This window comes from Rhamphochromis longiceps, linkage group LG13 (assembly GCF_057381845.1).
Source record: "Rhamphochromis longiceps isolate RC_006_pf linkage group LG13, R_longiceps_female_GT1.1, whole genome shotgun sequence".
NCBI classification, from domain to species: domain Eukaryota; kingdom Metazoa; phylum Chordata; class Actinopteri; order Cichliformes; family Cichlidae; genus Rhamphochromis; species Rhamphochromis longiceps.
In genome coordinates, this window is record NC_140569.1 from 28,355,160 (window position 1) to 28,375,128 (window position 19,969).

General features: G+C 41.7%; 2 protein-coding genes across 3 annotated transcripts; one reads left to right on the plus strand and one right to left on the minus strand.

Moving 5' to 3' along the window:
* Positions 1-253: 253 nt before the first annotated feature.
* LOC146656041 (uncharacterized) lies at positions 254-12,637 on the plus strand. 2 transcript variants are annotated; one of them, XM_085427645.1, is made up of 11 exons: positions 254-587; positions 6,497-6,824; positions 8,121-8,237; positions 8,352-8,593; positions 8,714-8,879; positions 9,328-9,427; positions 9,598-9,673; positions 10,270-10,395; positions 10,655-10,822; positions 10,928-10,985; positions 11,675-12,637. In XM_085427645.1, exons 1-11 carry the CDS (start codon positions 571-573, stop codon positions 11,771-11,773), a joined length of 1,497 nt encoding a protein of 498 aa, XP_085283771.1. In that variant the 5' UTR covers positions 254-570; the 3' UTR covers positions 11,774-12,637. The 2 variants fall into 2 exon arrangements, with proteins under 2 accessions (XP_085283771.1, XP_085283772.1); XM_085427646.1 differs by lacking the exon at positions 254-587 and adding an exon at positions 3,337-3,509.
* A 2,769-nt stretch (positions 12,638-15,406) lies between these two features.
* On the minus strand, positions 15,407-18,957 carry tmem254 (transmembrane protein 254). Its single transcript, XM_085428910.1, has 4 exons — positions 18,799-18,957; positions 16,845-16,948; positions 16,236-16,295; positions 15,407-16,024 (listed from the first exon to the last, which is right to left on the minus strand). Exons 1-4 carry the CDS (start codon positions 18,883-18,885, stop codon positions 15,904-15,906), a joined length of 372 nt encoding a protein of 123 aa, XP_085285036.1. The 5' UTR covers positions 18,886-18,957; the 3' UTR covers positions 15,407-15,903.
* Between the last annotated feature and the right edge of the window lie 1,012 nt (positions 18,958-19,969).

Here is a 19,969-nt window from a genome sequence, read left to right on the forward strand (position 1 = left end):
CATTTATTTAGAAAACACAACAGCTGTAAATGTAGCAGTAAGCCTTAATATGAATGAAATCCACACACAAACACACATTATAGTCACGCATATATATATGTGTGCCATTAGAATTTTAAAGAACTGCAGTTAGAACTGGAATTTGGAGTTCCCCTCCCCAACCCCCCCCTTTTTACAATCAACAGGCTAATAAATGTACATATGTGTCAGAGTTCACCCTGTGACCATTTAGCTAATGCGTGTTTTCAGGCATCAGACGCAACGTAAAGAACAGAGCATCTGCAGAAGCTCACAACCAGAGGATCACAGCCGGCATCACGCTGAGCCACCGTGTGACAGACTGCTGGAAGCGAGGTCACCTTCCCACTGCCTATTTCCGTCCTCCTGTCCATACGTCTCTTTGTTTTCTACTGCAACGCCTGCCAGTAGTTATGATGACCAGATGTCACCACAGTCGTGGAGAGATTAAGAGGACCCTCGGCGGTGGTCATTTCATCGTCTCCACCTCGACACGGATCTCATTATTGCTCCTCGCTGCCAATATGTGACCTCAGCTCTCTGGCATACACCATGTTTTTGCCACTTTTGTAAGAAGCTAAGTCTAATCTGAGTGAGATGTGTGGTGGTGTGTGTGAAGTCTGGTTTAGAGACAAGTCAATAATTGGCCTCTGGGTTCCCTGGATTGTCGCAATCCCACTTAGTGTTTGCTGTGTTTAAAAAAGGAAACCTTTTCGCATGTTCTCACTATTCAGGTTTGTACTTTAATTACTTTGCACACTAGATCAGGATCCTCAAGCTTTTTCAGAAATGGACTCCTTACAGTATAAAAAAATAAAACGAGAGGACCTGTAAGTGTTGCACCAAAACCTTTACAGAACACATGGCGCCCTGTTTGCTAAAAAAGTACCCTAACTTTTTTTGTGCGTCACTTAACTTCTTTCACTCCACAATACACCTGAGTTAATAAGTTAAAGTTCACAGACCCTAATGCATGCTCTGTGTTCAGTCCTTACTGCAGTCATTTAGGAGAAATTTGACTGGGGTTGCGTTGCCACATTGCTACGTCAGTGTTTTGATATGCTAGCACCTGAGGAGAGATCACTTACTTTGATGTCTCAGCGACAGTGATCAAACTAAATCAAAGTAAACAGTTGTTGTCGTCCATCTATTTTCTTCTGCGTATTCAATTAAGGATCATGGTTGGGATGGAGCTGTCATAGGATAGGCAGGATATCTACTGTAGGCCATCGTGTTAGCCATTCACAATCAAAACCAATTTCAGAATCCCCTTTAAACCCAACGTACATGTCTTTGGACTGTGGGAGGAAGGAAGGGTGTGCAAAGAAAACCCACACAGATGCAGGGAGAATGTGCAAACAGTTGTATTCAAACCCCAAAACGTCTTACTATGACAAAGCACCGCTAACCACTACAGCACCATCGTCCAACGTCCTAATGGATATTAGCTTAACCTAGCATTGTATCATCTTGCATGATTGTTGTTGTATTTTTTTTCACCTTTCATTTGTTTACTGATGAATTATATCAAAACAAACGGATGGAGCCACTGCCACGAAACATTTTTGGAAAACCTTTTGAAGCCTCTAATTTGACATCTTGGTTGTCCCTAGCTCATTTTTATTTTATTTTTTTTTAAACCAGAACCATTATCTGCTAACGTTAGCACGTGTGCACTGCAGGAGGCATCGTTTCCCAGTGTAGGATTATAACTTTCGCTAGCAAAAACTAGCATATGTGTTGTGGTGGTTTATTGCTACACAAAATGTGCTCACTGAAAAATTGCAGAGCTTACTCCTTATAAAGTATTTTAGAACAACCAAACACTAAGCATGCAGTACACTATGGCCTAAATTAGCTTCTGGTCGTTTGGCTAATTTTGTATTCGAAGTGTTTATAAAGCCCTTGTCAGAAATGGGATGTATAACATTGTTCCCTTTGTTAGTTTTATTTTAGTTTATTTTTTTTAGACATTGGTCACTTTGACTTTCCTTATGGCTCAGTTCAGATTGTGATGAAAGTACTCTGCAGAGATATAGTGCAATATTTGACATACTCAAGCACAAATAGCCTACGTTGTGATCTTATCTCGTACCTGTTCGAGTGGTATTTCATGTGTATGTCAACAGCGATAAAAAGGAGCTGAGAGTTCAAACTCTAGCTGTTCTGTCGCAACTTAGAATTTATGGATTGAAGTGGGTGTAAATGACTGTTAGTTCTCAGCTGCCAGTCCACCTCTGGATGTCTTGGAGAAGACGGTTTCCCCAAACTACCAGCTGGCAGACACTTCAGACGAAGCAGATTGGCAGATTTAGTGTGTATAAGCTGAAGGTAATATGAGACCAGTTATGTTGTATAGGTTTCACTTTCCTTGAAATATGGTTTTACAAGATGTCATTGGACCATGAAAAACATTAACCAAAATTGACCATTTGCAGTGAAGTTTGGAAAGTTGCAAAACTGATTGCACAGAGTCCCAATTCCACTTTCCTAACTGTTATTGGAGCTTTTTTCCACACACAGCTGTCTAAAAAGGCAACAACTCATTAAGAAACTAATTGAAAATAAGCTTATCAGTTGCCAGTGAGACTCCGGTGACTGCTGGACACACTGCTGCTCTTCAGGTTTTAGATTTTGACGCCTGATCAGAGCTGAACAGAGTCTAAACCTAAGCTTTCCCTTTGGCGTCTCATGTCTGGCAGCCTGTCTTTCTACAGTTCTACCATGTTCAGCTGTTCATTTGTGGTGCCAGAACATAGTCTCTCCTGTTGCAACATCCTTTTTCACTTTCTTACAGATGTAAGCACTTACATCTGACAGCTGAATGGAAAATCTCCTACAGTTTCCCTCCCTGTATCTCATAGAGGCTGCAACAACTGCATCACTTCGTGATACTAGAAATGCCACATAATGATGAAACTGCTGCAAGTGTCTCTTTTTTAATTGATTTTGGTGGCTAAAAAATCATGCATTTCTGATCCTCCATCTATCGTTGTCTCCTCTGTGTTGCTGAGCCTCTAGATCGCTGCTTCCTAGTTAAACCCTAAGTCTGTATCTATCTCCTTAGACAGTCTGATTAGCACTGCGTCACAAAAAGGGGAAGTAATCTCAGTGCGAGCACAGGAATAGAGCTCTGGGAGGGGCCGTGCCACCGGAGAAGCACTACATGGCCACCGCGCACATGTCCATGGGTAATCCCTTCTTAAATAGCCCCTGGACAGGAAAAGGAAGGAGCTGGGGCGTGGGACATTACGCCGTGGGAGCAGCACCAGTCAGTGTCCTCTTATCCCTCGGACACAACACAGCAGCAGGGACAGGAGAGGGATTCAGATACAGACACTTGTTGGACTCTAGGAAGAAGGTCCTCTAACCAGGATGAACTTTGCCGCTCAATTATTCTACTCGAGCCATTTGAGCGAGCGACTTGAGCGTTTGTACTCACCACGGCCGGCCCTTAAAGACAGCGAGGAGAATGACCCCTTCTGGCAGAGGTGGGAAATTACCTGTAGCCTTCTTCGGAGCCCCAGACCTCTCCCCCAACCAGCTCAACCCTCTAGATTCAGATCTACCCTCAGAATTTTGAGGTAGCTCCTCCTTAAATGACCTCCATTCCTCATCTGCTGTGTCCAGTCTCTTCTTCAGCTTTAATTATAAGTGAAACTCAACAAAACGCACCAAATGTTCATGCTTGGCTGTTGCAAACCCCCAAATCAAAGATCCACATACTCTGGCCTTCTCCTTCTATCTCTCCATCTTCTCCTTGCTCGTCCTGCCAGCATCCCAACCCGTGATAGGCTACCCTCTCTGCTTGATTCTTGACCATAACATCCTCTTTCATTTCAGGATATTGTGACAGATTTAGAGAAAGGAAGGAAGCTTTGATTTTAAGCTTTGGTGGAAAACTGGCATTTCTTTGTGCCGCTGATAAATTACATCACATTCAGGGTCAAACAGATTTTACAAGTACTCCCTCAGTGTTTGACTTATACGGAAGATTACAACCGTCAAGATTTAACAAGCAAACTGATCTTCCTCTGCCTCTTTGAGCACATTAAAAACTTCTGGAGCTTTTCGTGTTATAACCAAAGAGCCAAAAACAAAGCAGCCGACGAATGTAAGAAAGCTGTTGAAGCGTTGCCCGAAAGGATGCAGAACTGCACACTCAGTGATGCAACATCAGGAATACATACAGTCATGTAGTGCCAGGAGACATTTCCTTTCCCATATGATGAACTTTTTTTATTCTTCAATCAGAAAAGGAAGCAGCTCAGCAGCCAGACAGGGCATTTTGTCTTTAAAAGGACATAAAGAAGCTGAGATAGTGCACTGATGAAAGCCTGGTGGGCTTAAATATCTCCTTCACTTTTAGCTTTGTCCTTACTTTTTGTGGGGATTTTTTGTGCTGTTTTATAATAAAATAAGCAACTTTTTGTTTTTTACTGTTTCAGCGCTTCATCTTCCCTTTTGATGAGGCTTTCTGAGGCTGCCATGTTGCTCTTTGCCCTCCTTTGATGCTGTTTTTGAACTCTGCCTTTGAAGCAAAGCACCCTAATCACAGGTGCAGCCTTGGACTTTTCTTATTCATAGCCGTGTTAAGAGCGCACACTGTGTGCTTGAATAATGGGGCTAAAAGAGTGAAGGACAAGTGGGGAGAGAGCAGTAATGGACCCAGGAGGCGAGGTGAAAGTTTGCCGTATTGTCTACGGCAAGATCATTGCGATATAAATAGAGCGAGATGTTCTCTGTATAGAGAGCTGGCACCACTGAAGGGTATTTAGACCATTGTTTGGGAAAGCTACTCCACCTGGTGGCTTGTTGATGTTATTGTAGAACTGCGCGCTCGCAAAAGCACCCTCGTCAGTCAGTTATCTTATTTTACCTCACTGACGATGATTGGAATGACTCCAACCTGTTTCAAAGTTTCAAACGTAGCTGGTAACTATATGTGATCTGCTTTACTGAGTGACTGAGTTAATCCCCAATGAGTATAATCCTATTACTATGTCTATGCTGTGTAAAAGGCCTCTGCGCTGACTGTTTGACAGAAACATCCCGCGGGAGTCTGATCCAGTTTTGTGTTGTGTCATTTGAGTAAATCTGCCCATACCCAGCCTAACTTTAATAAGCTATTTAAATGAATCGCGCAATTTGATTAGCTCCAACGGCCGTTTATAAATCATTCTGTCCTGCTATTACCACTAAATTGCCTTTTTAATCGCTTGTGTGTCTCCTAAAAGAGGAGCCGAATGACCCAATGAATCATAAGGTGACTTGTAATAGTAATCCGTCACCGAGAGTGGAAGCAGGGTCGACGTGAAAGGTGAATCAATTCATCTTAGCCTGAAGAATGTGAGCGGACCGCCGGTGAGAGTGGTCGTATCGACGAAGCAAAGTGGGAAATTGTCACTTTTTCAAAGTTCTTACATCCAGTTACACTCAAAAAACATTTATGCATTACTCCTTATGCACTTTGTTGATACATATTCAGTTTATACCAAGGACTTTCTCCTTAATGATTAATTATTTGAGTAAATAAACCTTTTATTTTTTATATTTCAGGTGAATTATACTAAGAGTTATTGCTTCATGTCTATTGTTAATAAAACTTGTAGCTCTAGTGATGATGTATACTTTTAAAATGTGGAGAATATCAGCTGATACTGTCTGCCAAAGGCCTCGCAGCGCCGCCCTACATTCTGGCTGACATCCAGAGGATAGAAATTAGAATTTGTGCAAATACACTTTTGTTAAATTTGTTTTCTTAAGCTGTTGGTCCGGTTTTAGTTTTTCTTTATATCTTAAAATTGTGTTAATTTGTCGTGAATCAAGTAATAAATCAGATCTGATGCTTGACAGATGTACTATTGTACTGTATATAGTACTATATGTACTATGTTACTATTTCTGAAGCATACCCTGCTGTTGTAATTTTTAAAAAAAGTCCCGATCCTTCAGAAACAACTGGTTTAACACTGGAAACCAGCTACAAGCTGATTGCAAAGCTACTCACTGTGGAAAAACATGCAGCTGAAAACAGTAATTGGTTTTAAAAGTTCCCTCTGGTGGTGCATTTACATACTTGGGAGAAATAACCTTTATGATCTGAGAGCTAGTGGACGCCAACAACCTGCTTAATTGGAAAAGCTATTATATTCACATCAGCGTTCTCACATCTGCTCACTTTTTATCTTCGGGGTTTGGAAGATGCAAATCAAATCTCGCTGCGCTCCAGCTCATGACTGTGTGGTACTTTGCTAAAGCCTCCGTGTGTTATTTTTACTGTGTTAGCTTGCAATAGTATGTGTGCAGAAAATTAAGAATTTACACTGTGAAAAAGACGAGTGTAGGATCAGGAGCTGTAGTCTTCTGGTTTTAAAAGAGAAGGACTCATCAGCTGTGCAAAAGCACACTTTAGTTCTCTGAATATGATTTGATATGGTTTTTAAGTGACACCCCAATGCCTGCTTGTGGTTTTCAGAGAGGAGTTGTATCTGGGCCCCAGTCAGCCCGGCAGCTCTTACAAATATGGTCCCATCAGTAACGGCACCGTGGGCCGCAGACCCACCCTTATTGAACCGGAGCGTCTGAAGGACTTTGGTGTGGAAGAACTTCTCAACGGTGATGTGAAAGTCCACGAAACAAAAGTAGCGATGGCTCCTGAGGTTGTCCTCATGGACCCCCCCAAAACCAGACGAGTCAGCGAGTTCAGGATGATCCCGAGACCTCCTGCCCAGTACCTCCGCTTTGAGGACATCAGCGCAGCAGCCTTCAGGATCCAGTCAGGGATCCAGAAGACGCCTTGCACGGTACACTAACACAGAATAAGTGCAGGAGAACGTGCAATAAGGTGACCTTTGACCTTTGTTTGGGAGCTGAAATCACTTCCTTCAGTTTCATTCCTAAGGAAGTTTGCTGTAGACAGACCACAAGAGGGTGAACTAATATCAGAACTAGTCTAAATGGGATGCAGATTTTTGCTCATGGAAAAACTGAACAAAGCCTTCATGGTCTGCGTTACTTTGATACATTTGAAATTGATGATTTTATGTTAGAATTAAGTTGTGCAGAGTTTTTTTGTACCAGGTTGTAAACAAGTTTGTTTTTGCTTAAAAATGGGAAATTCTAACATTTGGGTTATCAGGGATTCATTTTAGAACTTGCCTTAAGTTAAATGTGATCTCACAATAATGTAATTGATGTAAATTGATGGAGTGATGAAGGCAGAGTCTCTCTAGAAGAAGGCCTCGTCACCTCTCTCCATCTCAGTAGTCACCAGGAAAAAACAAACAAAAAAAAACCTCTGATATGTGCTTTTGCTTTCCCCAAATAATCCCCCCCAGAAGCAGAGTTATTACGTTTCTGTTTTTCATTCATTTTCATTTACATTTTTAGGTTAGGTGCATTTAGTTTCAGTTAGTCTGCAGAGTGGGTTTGGGTCCTTGGACGTTATATTTCTAACATCATCTTCGCTGATTCAAGACCCTCCCATTAGTTTCAAGTCAGGAGTGCCATGTCTCTCTTTTATAATGTCTCTGCACATCTCTGCATTTTCACTGTGCGTGGTTGTGTGCCGCTGCTAATAACCACAAAACGCCCAAAGAAAAACTCTTTTAATTGAGGCTTGCTTCGACATAACTACTGGTGATGCAACTGTTAGCGGGACAGGTGATAATAACTAAAGATCACCCAAAGGTGAAGCCCTCGTGGGGACATCATCGCTAATAATGCACTGCAGCTTTTAGCCAAATTAGGAGGAGCCCTCATATCTGCTTCATACTTTATATTGCATTATACCCACCAAGTGTGAAGCAGATTGGATTAACGGCTGTTGGCAAAAAGCAAAGAGCAGGCAGAGACTCCTGGAGCTGGACGAGCACCAGCATTTAGGGGAATTCACGCAAAAATAACAAAAAAGTTGAACATGACTCGGGGCAAAGACCATGGATTTCATACGCCAGGAGTAATTATATGAAGTGAAAACTATTTCAGCATGCATGTGAGCACCTGAGTGGTTATATAAAGCCAGCTTAGCAAATCTATCTTTAACGGGTTACTGCTGCTGCAGGAGCTCTTGAAATATGCTGCTTCTTTTGTGTGCTCAGTACTCCAGATTGTCCAAACAGTACGGGATGGAGATCTACCTGAAGAAGGAGCACCTGCACTACACCGGCTCTGTGAAGGAGAGAGGAGTGCTGTACCTGCTCACCTCCCTCACACAGGTAGATTGGGGCGGGGGAGCTGAAAAAGACGCTGTAAGGATCCACTGAAGTGTGCTCTGCGTGCATATTTGTTGCATGTGATTATATGTCAGCTGTGTGTTTCTGTGCTTGCAGGAGCAGCAGAGGATGGGTGTGATCGTGGCCACTGACTGTAACTTCTCCATGGCCGTGGCGCACCACGCGGTGGATCTGAAGATCCCGGTGTTTGTCATCATGCCGTCAAGTTGCTCCTCGCCCCGCCTCAGGATCTACAGAGATTACGGCGCCATGGTTATCTCCTACGGCAGCACCGGCCGCGATTCCCAGAACCACGCCTGCCATCTGGCTAGGGAGAATGGATACCTCTACCTGGAAGAGTCAGTCTAACATTCATATTAGGAGCTGGAATGAGAGTTTCTGTCTGTGTCTTTGCAGTACTAAGTAATGTTTTAGTATCTTAACATAAGGCTGCTCTTCCTCTCTTTGCTGCTGAGCAGAGATGAAAATGCAGCGTACCTGGCAGGGCTGGGCACTGTGGGCATGGAGATCTATGAACAGGTGCCCAAACTGGAGGCAGTGGTCATTCCTGCTGCAGGACAGTATGGTCTACTGGCTGGCACCGCTGCGGCCATCAAACACCTCGACTCTCGCATTCTTGTCATAGTAAGCAGACATTGAGAAGCTCTTTGAATCTTTACATCTTCACTGTATGCTCATTGCATTAACATTCAGTCCTGATCAGCCTGTCAGGTTGCCTGTATGTTAAATATGGATAGCAAACATGGTAAACACTACCATGCTCAATGTTAGCATGTCAGTATCATTTGAACATGCTAATGCTAACATTTAACTCAAACTGCGACTGTGCTTCAGTGACTCTGTTTGCACTGTTGGCTCACAGGAAGAGGTTCCCGGGTTCAAAACAGCCAACACTGTTTTTTGTCCACCATCCAAAAACTCAGTTCCAAAAATGCTAGCTTGGTCTTGCCTACGTCAATCCAGGACACTCTGCAAAAGCGACCTCAACAGTTTTACTCCACAGTGAAATGCAGGTTAGAAATCATCATCATCAACACATGAGAACAATAGCTGACCCACCTTTCTTCAACAGGGAGTTGAACCAGAAGATTTCCCTTTGCTGCTACAATCTCTGAAAACGAACGGTCCAATCAAAGACATGCACAGCAACCCCAATAAGAAACTTTATGGAGGTAAACTCATTTCCGACTTGTTCTGCTGAAGTCACGTACCACACCTTCCCCTCATGAAGGGGAAGATAGTAAAAAAAAGATTATGTGCACATTATTTATTGTTAGAAACTCCTTTGTACTTTTTTCCCCTGCAATAAAGGAGCTTGTGATGATCATCTGTCTCTTCTCAGATCTCATGGAGCATTCCCTTGGTGTTAACACCTTTCAGCTGGCAAAGAAACTGGTGGACAAAGTCATCACTGTCAGGTACTGCACGTCCACATTACATTTATAGAATTAAACTTTTGTCTTTTTTTAAATATCTGACTTCACTGTACAGATGTATTATTACTCCCAGAACACAAATACCTCTTTTACACTGAAGTGGTGCTGGTGCAGAGCCAGTTTTGGCTTGGTGCTGGCTCAGTCCTTCAGGCTTCACACCAAAAAGGCTGTTAACCTTTCTGCTGGAAACCCTGTGGTTCTCTGTTAGGCACAATCACACATCAATGGAAAAAGGCATAAAAGAGACTGCTGTTCAAGTGTGTTAGGAGAGAGAAAAACACCAAGCAGCGTTTGAGACACGGTGGACCAGAGCCATCGTCGACACATTGGTGAGACAGGAGATGGCCTAGGGTTCAGAATTTCAACAAACAATCACAAGAAGTGCATCTGGTGTGAACACAATCACATTTCATTTTGTCTGGTTATGGACTGGCTCTGAAGATTCAGATGTGAATCACCTCAAATTATAGGCCCATCATCTTGTCAGTTATATCTTTATGGATGTTGGGGCCCATGTCGAAGTCTAATTTTGGTAATCGGATATCGAAGGAGTGCATTTTTCTTTCCTTTTCTTACAGTGAGGAAGACTCTCTGGTGGCAATGCTGCGGTTTCAGGAGTTTGAACGCTCCACTGTGGACACAGAGGGAGCCATGGGATTGGCTGCCATTTTGGCCGGCCAACTACCGGAACTAAAAGGCAAAAAGTGGGTCAAGTGTATTAATTTCACGGTTTCCTACCCGAACCATGTAATTTCTCTTTACTCATCAACCTTCTAGTTTTCAAACAGTGCAAATTCCCACTTTAAAAAAAGAAATATATATATTTTAAATATAGTCCTAACTCTGAGGGCTCAATGTTTTCCTTAACGCCTGAAAAGCTCACATTCTGGCAACATAACAATGTCAGCAGTGCTAATCCTTTTGACTGCAGATAAACTAAGCCTTCCTCTGTGTCTGCTGTAGGGTGGCTGTGGTGGTGAGCAGCGCTAACATGGAGCTGGAAGTGGTGAGGCAGTGCATGGACCGAGCTTTGGTGTTGGACAACCGGATCAGTAAGTTCTCAGTGCAGCTGGGAGAGTGGCCAGGAGACATGGCTAAGCTGCTGGATGTTCTGACCAGAGAGGACGTCAGGTAGTGTAGGAACCTGTTCGGACTTAATCGGTTTTGTTTTTAACGTTGCCCTGTGCCACCTTTAGTTTATTCATTCCTTCGCCTCTTTTGTCTTTTTCCTCCCAGGTTGTTGGACGTCTGCCATCGTAGACACAGCGATAAGTCAGAGCTCTTCAAGGCAAAGGTAGGCGACTAATCTGTCCTCTTCACTTCATTCTCTTTCCTCCTCCTCGCCAATCCGCTCATCCACTTTTCCTTTATTGCCGTGGAACTCTTGGCTTGGAGTTGTCAGGGAGTTGGCGGGAATTAAAAGACCAAAAATACAAATACATTTTTAAAAGATAGAAAAAAGTAGCATTGCTCAGTTCAGTACCCACCTACAGCTTTACTCGGTCTGGTACAACCATTAGCCAATTTTGGCTGTTGTTTTAGCAAGTTGCAAACACAGTGTTGCTATGCAACTGAAACTACTGAGTCAGTTTGATGACTTTAAGACTTACAAACATTACATATAGTATGCCTTTTTTTTTTTTTAACTTGGAAAAAAAATGAAGAAAAGCTGCCGGGGAGAAACTGACATAACTCGACTGATAAAACTTGGGCCATCGTAGCTTTTTAAAATAATGGATTTGTTTTATTCTCCTTCATTTCTAAAGCTCAGGGATGGAGCAGACTTATCATGTAATCTCCTGGCTCTGCATTCTTACCCCCACAGTCTCCACTGACAATTTGTACTGCTTATTCAGAGCAAGTGTCAGGAGGTGAAAGGTGTTGCATAATGCAACAAGCAAACCTCTCACTGCCCTAATTCTAGAGTGTGTGTGAGACGGAGAATGACATAAGAAGACTAACTGTATGTGTGTGTGTTGACAGGTGGAGTGTGTGGTGGAAACCAGGGATAAGATGCAGAGTGCTCATCTGCGCAAGACGCTGAGCGAGCGCTACCCCTCTATATGCTGGCTGGACCGGTGATCACAGCGAAATCCTAAACACAAAACTAGACTGACTAAAAACAGATTCCTGCCGTCGGGATAACACATGCAAACCATTCCTGCAACAAACACACACACTCTTATGATATGCAAGCTCTGTTATATGAGACTCATTAAGAGAATGCTTGGTCAGCAAAACCTTGAGATTATAGTGCAAATCTACATGTTCCTTCTATTACTAATGCTGCTTTTGTTCTTCTTCATCATGGCACCTTAAATATACTGTGAAGCGGTTAAACTGCATCCCAGTTGATGATGCTAATTCTAACTGAATGCTATTCAGACTATTTTTATAGTGGTTCCCAACTTGGGCCATTTAATGGGTTAACATTGGGCTGGCACATAATAAAGTATTTTTCTCTGTGTTTTAAATTACTGTAGAGCCACCAGTAGCCAAGATCTTTCTTCATTTACTCTTATTATATAAGCTTTTTATGTAACCCTCAAGTGATTAAATAAATCTGTAACAGTGGATAAAGCTTTTTTTCCCAGTTGTTGGTAAAGCATATAAGCTAATTACAATTAAAATATGTCCCTATAGAGAAACAGTTCTGCAAAAAAACTATTTGAGTGTGTGTCGAGCCCTCTGGGTCTTCATTAACGGCTGTCATGGGTGGCCACGCTTTAGTCTGTGGTGGCCAACTTGTGGCTCCACCCCCTGGCAGAACGTGGATCAGTCTGCATTAGCTAAAGGGTGGAGTGTGACTCCTGTAGCGCATGTACAGCTTCACTATATAAGGTCTATTTTTCATTGAATGTTCTTTTTAAAATGCTGTAAATATTTCTGTATTTGTACTGTCCACAGTGGCAGTTTCAACCCTCCTAAAAGTGTTCTCCAAATAAAACTCTGGACAAATGAACTGTAACCGTGTTTTCACATTTGTGAAGTTTATATGCAAAGTAAGGGACTAGCTAGACTAGACAACTAGCTTGGGTTTTTCTTCAATGCTGGTGTACTTTCACCAAAAGTAAAAGTAACACAGGATTTAAAAATAAGTAGTGTCTGCACTGTCCAACTGACTAATGTCTGGGCAAAGCTCTAGTTGAGACTGGACCATTTAAGACAAGCTAATGCTCTTAAGTTTGTAAGCAGAGGACACTGTGACCCCGTGCTACTGCGTTAGCCTGATTTGGCCCACGTCACACACTGCTTTAGCCCACGTCATACACAAACACCTTCTTGTCAGAAGATATACATTCAGAGCTGTGATTGATGAGTCCAAGGCTTCCCGAAACGGTTAAAGCTCCTAGCCAGGAAACGATAACTTCTTACATTAACAATTATTATTACTTAGCTAATTGGGCTACATAATTAACATAAGTAGATAAGCTACATAATCTACATACAATCATTTAAGTAAATGTTTAATTAAACATCTGACCCAGACATAGGGGGGGGGGGTGTTTACAAGCCAGTGTACTCCTAATGCTAGTACCAGACTTGGATAAACTGGGAGGGCTCCACCAGGAAGGGCATGTGGTATAAAATCTTATAGAAATCAAATACATTGATCATAAAGAATGAGATTTCCATAGCAGTTTGGTCAAAGCTCAGGTTAACAATGACCGCCTCTGTTGGTCAGAAGGATTCTGGTGGAAACTGTAGTACTGTTGGCCAAAGACAAAGAAATACCATCTTAAGGGCAAGAGAGGAGGAAAGGCAAGAGTGTGGCGGTTTAAATATATGACTGGTGAAGAGGGAGATGATATGATGGAGAGAAGAAAGGCAGATATATTGGATGGAAGGGAAGCAAAACTAGGAGCAGTGGAGGTTGATTCAAGCCGTTCTAACACGGTGTAGGTAGGAAGAGAAATGGAGTTGGGGTAATTTTGAAGGTAGAGTGTGTGACTAGTGATTGTGAGTTCAAAGCTGGAAATCAAAGGGGTGATGTTGAATGTTGTCAGTGTGTATGCACAAGTTGGCTGTCAGAAGATAAAAGAGAATTTTTGTGATGAAGGGGTAGAGAGTGTCCCCAGGGGGAGAGATGAGTGATTAGAGCAGATTACAGGGGACGTGGAGGTGAAGGGAGCAGAGGTGATGATGTTATGGTGTTAAGGAGAGAAATGCAGAAGGACATGACAGTGGATTTTACAAAAAGGACGGAAAGAGCTGTGGTGAATACTTCAAGACACACAGGTACACACAGTTATATCTTCCTGCACTCTTTTAGACTGCAAGAAGTGCAATTTGGAACAGAGAGGCAACTGGAAGATGGTGACAAGGGAGAACATAGCAGCATCAGATGGCAGTCTATAGGAAACCTTTGGAACTTTGGTAAATCAAGAAGATTAGAGCATGTCTGCACTTGACAATTTTGGCTGACCTGGTAATTTTAGTACAGATTTTACAGGAAGATTTCTGGGACCCCAGTTGATGCTCTAGCAGATTCAAAGCATCGAGACAAAGTTCTTCAGTGAGCTAAATATGGATCAGGCAGACTATATCATCCCAAGCAGATTCAGACAGATGGGACAGGATGAACTCTAAATTATCTAATACCTAACAATGAAAATGTTTTAACTGAGCACCAAACAAAACACCTTTTTCAATCAGCCCATCATCAGAGGGTTTATATTAAGCAATCGCACACAGTGATAGTGGATAGTTCTTGGAGTGTAACATTTCAACATGTTCATATGGCAGATCCTAGTTATTTGGATTACATAACTTACTAGGCAGGATCCAGCAAACTGTGCTTGCAAACTGGACCAAAAAAATGTTCTCACCTGTTTAAAGAGTACTGAAAATAGTCTTGTCATAATGGGCCTTCATCTTAGACTGAGCATGTTTTTCCTTTGGCTAACTGATGGGTGTAGTGGAGTTCTTTCAGAAACTGAAGGCAAAACTTGCACAACATGTTTGAAGTGTCTGATTGAGTCTTTCTAAAGATAATTGAGACTCTAAACAACAGTTTAGGTAACAGTTGGATTCATCTCGAACACCTTTCACATGAAATTTGAGCCTTGGTCAGTTTAAGGAACTTTCGGTAAAGGTGGGGGAGGAGAAAAAAAAACAAACAAACAAAAAAAAAAAAAAGGTATAGCCTCTGGGAATCTTGTCACGATGTGTAGATGTGGCTTTAGTTTTGGGTAAAGGATCCACATAATCCAGTATTACTCTGTCTAATAGTCTGATCAATTATGTGAAACACTAGTCACACTCAACTGTGCATTAGATTTGTTGCTCATGGGCATGATCATAGAACTAATATACACACACACGATTTGAGAGGGTCATGATCTCCAGTTTAAGATGATCAAATAGCAAAGTTTGGAGACTAAAGTATATAGTTAGGGCTGGATCAGGTGACCCTGAACCTGTCATGTTGCTATAGGTTCAGACTGCTGCAGAACATAATGTGATTCACTGAGGATGCCCCATGTTTATACACCACAACAGGAGGTCATTACGTTTTTGTCTTGAGACTTCTTGTTAAAAGGATGTTCTTCCTTCCCGTTGTTACCTAGTACCTGCCTATAGGTCATTTAATTGCAGTTTTCTCTGGACTACTGAAAGGATGTACCTCACAGTATAAAGCACCTTGAGGAAAACTATTTTGGTTTGCCACGACATAAATACATCTGAACTGAATAAACAGAGGTGAGACCACTTTTTATTAATCTCAAATCACACAAATGCTATTTAAAAAAAAAAAAAAAAAAAAAAAAAAAAAGAAGAAAGAAGACACCCCACAGTGGATTCAGTTCACTCATCCTTCATTTTGTAGTGTCAACATTAAGACTATGAATCACAGCACTTTAATCTGAGAAAGGCAAATTTAACAGCATCTCCCCTCTTCATATAATCCAAGAGCACTTTTGAGGATGATGGCAAAATACCATCTGCAGCAAACCTGTCAGGCATCACGTTCATCCAAGCAGCAGAGAAAAGAGGGAACCCCCCCCCCCCCAAAACCAACCCACCTGTACTGCACCATGTCTTTAGAATTATTTTAAAAGACACTATTAAAGAAACTGCTCAAGAGTATTGCTCCATTTCATGCTCTCCAGCAGGATCTTATAATCAAAGTGAACAGTGGAAAGACTTGAGGGCCCAAGAAGGGGTCTCTAGACTCAGATGTGTTGTTCTGTAGGCCTCTCCTGGTAAGGTCAGTCCTGCTTGGAACGCTCTGGGTCGTACTTAATTAGCAGGTGGAGGGAGGCGAAGCCGAACAGAAAGGTCTGGATAAACCACAGGCACCGAGTGGACATGTCCTTGATGCCTTTGTTACTGCAGGAAAAAGTAACTAGTGTGTTTAGGAAGTAGATTCATCATATGCGCAATGGTTGTTGAACCCTTAAACAGAAAATTATGCACAATTTGAATGCAGCTGGCCATTTTGTTTTTTTAATTCAAAAATGTACATGTTGACATGAAATTGGGCTAAAAAAAATTATATTGCAGCACCACCTACTGGATGTTAAAGTTCCTGCATTCTTACCTGCACAACTTCAGTGCAACCAGGGCCTCACAAAGATGAATAGCACAGGTCAACCACCACCTGAAACAGGAAAAAAGGAAGCTCAACTCTCCAGTGATAACATTTAAAACTAGGATAATGCACATGCTTCCAAAAAGGGGAAAAGACCCACAAGTTAACAGTGAGGACTTTTCTGGTCTGAAAACAAGTTTTCCCCTCATGCTGTTCCAATCACCGAGTGCTGATAAGCTTAAATTGATCAGTCGTTTCATATTTCAAACCAACAGTGTCTCGATGATGGCTTCCAGCTGCATTTCCTTTGAACAGACCGACTTGGCAGCTGAGTCACGTGACCGAAACCACAACAATACATTAAGCTCTGATTGTTGTCCTATTACTCCACAGCATGAGTGCCAATTTGCAACCTATGAATGTGGCGTCAACGATCCACGTGTGTGTGGTGGGGGGGGGGGGGGGGTGTCTGGGTCTGGTGATTTGCAAATCATTAGAAAAATGTCGCTTTAGATCTCCTAAAGTGATTGGCTTTCATTACAAAAGCTATAATGACCAAACCTCATTACCAGAATTCTCTGTTTGGATGTTTGCAGGAGTCAGTGCTTCATTACTTACCCTTTGTACAGTAGGTCAGGATGGTTATACGCAAGGTTTTTGGAGAAGGTGCCAAATGGACCAAGGAGCTCAAATGGGACTACATCTGGTGCAAACACTGTGCACTGGAATCAGAAAGAAGGAGTTTAAAACACTGTATGCAATAAACAAAACTTCCTTCTAATTTTTTGAAGGGCAATATCTTTAAATAAGCAATCATTCTGAAGGTCTTTTGAAGTTTTTTTCCCTGCTCAAAGAAGACCTTTGGAATGTCCTTCAAGTCTTGAGAACTATTCCCAAAGACTACTTAAAGAAATCACATGAACGCTCGGCCAGGAGAGTTCAAAATGTGAAGACTACAGTTAAGCTTTGTTTTTGCCCTATAAACTGCATTTCCATGCATGTTTGCACGTTTTTGTAAACTGCCATACTTCGGCCCAGTGTTCTAAAAAAATTAAAGAAATAAGTAAGTTTAAAAGATGGGTGGCTCAGGACTTCTGCTCAATACCGTGTGAGAACTTTAGTTTGTTCAAAGACATCTTTGTTTCTAATGACTGTATGACATACGCTCATTTCATGGCATGCATATGACCACAGTAAGTCGTATTTTTTCCTGCTGAAAGTCCCCTCCATGGTGCCCAGAGTTGCCAACATCAGACTCTCTCGGTGCTCACAGGCAATGATGTGCCGTTTTAATGAGAAGACTCCACAGTGGCAATAATAAAGTGTATCATTTTATTTTCCTGCTGTGTAACGGTACTATGAATGACTCTTTCCAGCAGTTTAGATCATGACTGTAGCCGATTTATGCACTACAGAGTGCAGCCTTGTTGTGCAAAATGCTGTAAAATATGTCAGTTTTACACAAAAATCAGTTCTGTTCACAGTGTTTGGCTGTTTGAGTTATACCAAACAAAGCCAAGCATAATTGTAGTCTCTGACCCAATTACTGATCTTCTACACTAAATAAAAATCTTCAGCTTCCAACCACTTAATTCATCTAATGATAAATATTCATGAGCTGACAAATGGAACACACTGCTGCCATTGTCCATTCCCAAGGTGTAAAATACACCATTTAAGAAAACATGGATATGAGAACAGTGACATTGTAGAAGGCACAAAAAACAAAAAAGCACTTCAGAGTAGGTAGCCACAACATTCCTGTCATTTACCTTAATAAACAAACCTGGTAACAGGTTGACAACATTTCCTCTGTTTAACAGTAACACTGCCGAATTTTAAAACAATTTTAGAAGGTTTCATTAAAAGTAATTTCAACACAGTGGAACTTATTTAAATTCGCGTATTTTTAGTTCGGAAAAGTTCGCACCTTAGGGCAATCGTACTGTTTGCACATTTAAACTGTTATGCTCCATCTACCCCCGTTTGAGTCATTTCTCCTTAATGGCAATACTTTGGAAAGCAGGCATGAATCCTTTGGGGTCACTTTGCCATATTTTCTTGACCAGACAAAAGGTTAATTAGCTACAAGCTAACCCCAACACGTACAAACTAGCTCACCTGTTAGCTTAAGCGCCCCTTACGTCAGTGTTCACCGAGCACGACCGAGGGCAGCCTTGATGAAAGAAAGCTAACGTGAACTGAGTTTTGAATCAGCTGCTAATGTTAACACGTACAGTGGACTTTGAGCTGTTTTTTTGACCTGTGTCACACCGAGAACTGAATGAACCTCAATAAGATTAGCCTTTTACATCGACACCCTTGGCAATGACTCCATACAATAACCTGCCGATATTTAAAAATTTTCCCCATTTAAAAATTCATTAGCAATCCACAACAGGGAGGACTAAACTCTCCCCGAGCCCCCAAGTTTTCAGAAAATTAAAATTACCCGGAGTACATATTGTGCAACACAACTACGGGCTCCGCGAGCAGTTACAAATAAGAGAAAAAAGGCTGGCGGTAATAATATCTCAGTTGTACCGAAGTAAAGGTGATTTAACGAACTTACAGCGAAATATATCAGCGCCACTGATACGGTGACCATCCAGAAGAGACGTGCTCTCTGAAAATAATCGCGTCCATCACTTGTAGCCATCGCTGCTGCTACTGCTGTAGTTCTCCGTTGCCCCGTACAAATATGACCGTGCAATTAAACCCGGATATTTAAACCATCCGGGCAGTTTTTTTTCTTTTTTTCCCTTTTTTGTAGATTACTACACAAACGGGGAAATTTTACTGAAATAATGACAGTTATCGCTTTACCTTTAAAAATATTATTTTTAAATTAATTTAAGTCGACAGGATAGTTTCATTAATCAGCGGACTGTCCATCCGGTAGCCCAGGTCATTTCCTTTGGAAGGCACTTTGAGCAGTGATGTTACGTTAAAGTAGGAATAGGTTGGGGGGAGCTCTCACACTCAGTCACCAGACGGCACTCGGTATCCAGCTGTAACTGTGGGGTCCTGGGCGCACTGATGCGAACCCCCAAGCCTCCTCTCTGTCGCTCTCCATCTCTGTCACTGTTGCCTCCCTGAATATCTACGCGTAACGTTAAACGATCCAGATCTGAGAAAGAGGAAGACAGAGGGACATCTATGGCTCATGCTTTCCTACTTGCTCTGCATTACTTTGAATGAAAGAATTATCTTGAACGGTCGGCATTCAGACTGAATGATGAATTTTGAAAAATTGCATTTATAAATTTTAGTCCTATAAGTGTCACTATATACTGAGTAGTACTGAAGAAATGTAAAATTAAATATTATGTGGAAAAAAAGGACTCTCTGCAGTCCTGTGAAAACTACAGTAGGTTACCCCCATGATTTATGCAGAACCACATAGACTAGCAAAACTTCACAGAAATCATTTTCTTTATGACTTTATCAGCTTCTCACTTATCATTGTGGAGTACATTTGGCCCACTCTTCTGTACAACATTACTTCAGTTCATTGAGGTTTGTTACAGCTTTCGTAAAGACCCACCACAGCATTTAAGACAGGTTGAGGACTTTGACCAGAGCATCACAACACCTCAAGCTATTATTTATTTTACAATAGAATAGAGTAGTCTCTTTATTATCATTCAGAACATCCACCAGTTAGTGCACATCAGAACAAAATTTTGGTGCATTTCTAATTCTAAAGGTATAAAATATATATCTAAAAAAGAATCTTGGAT

Coding starts and splice junctions, on each gene's coding strand:
- LOC146656041 (XM_085427646.1), top strand. CDS start 3,394: ATGAACTTTGCCGCTCAATTATTCTACTCGAGCCATTTGAGCGAGCGA. Junction 8,238..8,351: donor TGCTCACCTCCCTCACACAG/GTAGATTGGGGC, acceptor CTGTGCTTGCAG/GAGCAGCAGAGGATGGGTGT. Junction 10,986..11,674: donor CAGAGCTCTTCAAGGCAAAG/GTAGGCGACTAA, acceptor GTGTGTTGACAG/GTGGAGTGTGTGGTGGAAAC.
- tmem254 (XM_085428910.1), bottom strand. CDS start 18,885: ATGGCTACAAGTGATGGACGCGATTATTTTCAGAGAGCACGTCTCTTC. Junction 16,296..16,844: donor CCTGACCTACTGTACAAAGG/GTAAGTAATGAA, acceptor TTCCTGTTTCAG/GTGGTGGTTGACCTGTGCTA. Junction 16,025..16,235: donor GTTGCACTGAAGTTGTGCAG/GTAAGAATGCAG, acceptor TTTTTCCTGCAG/TAACAAAGGCATCAAGGACA.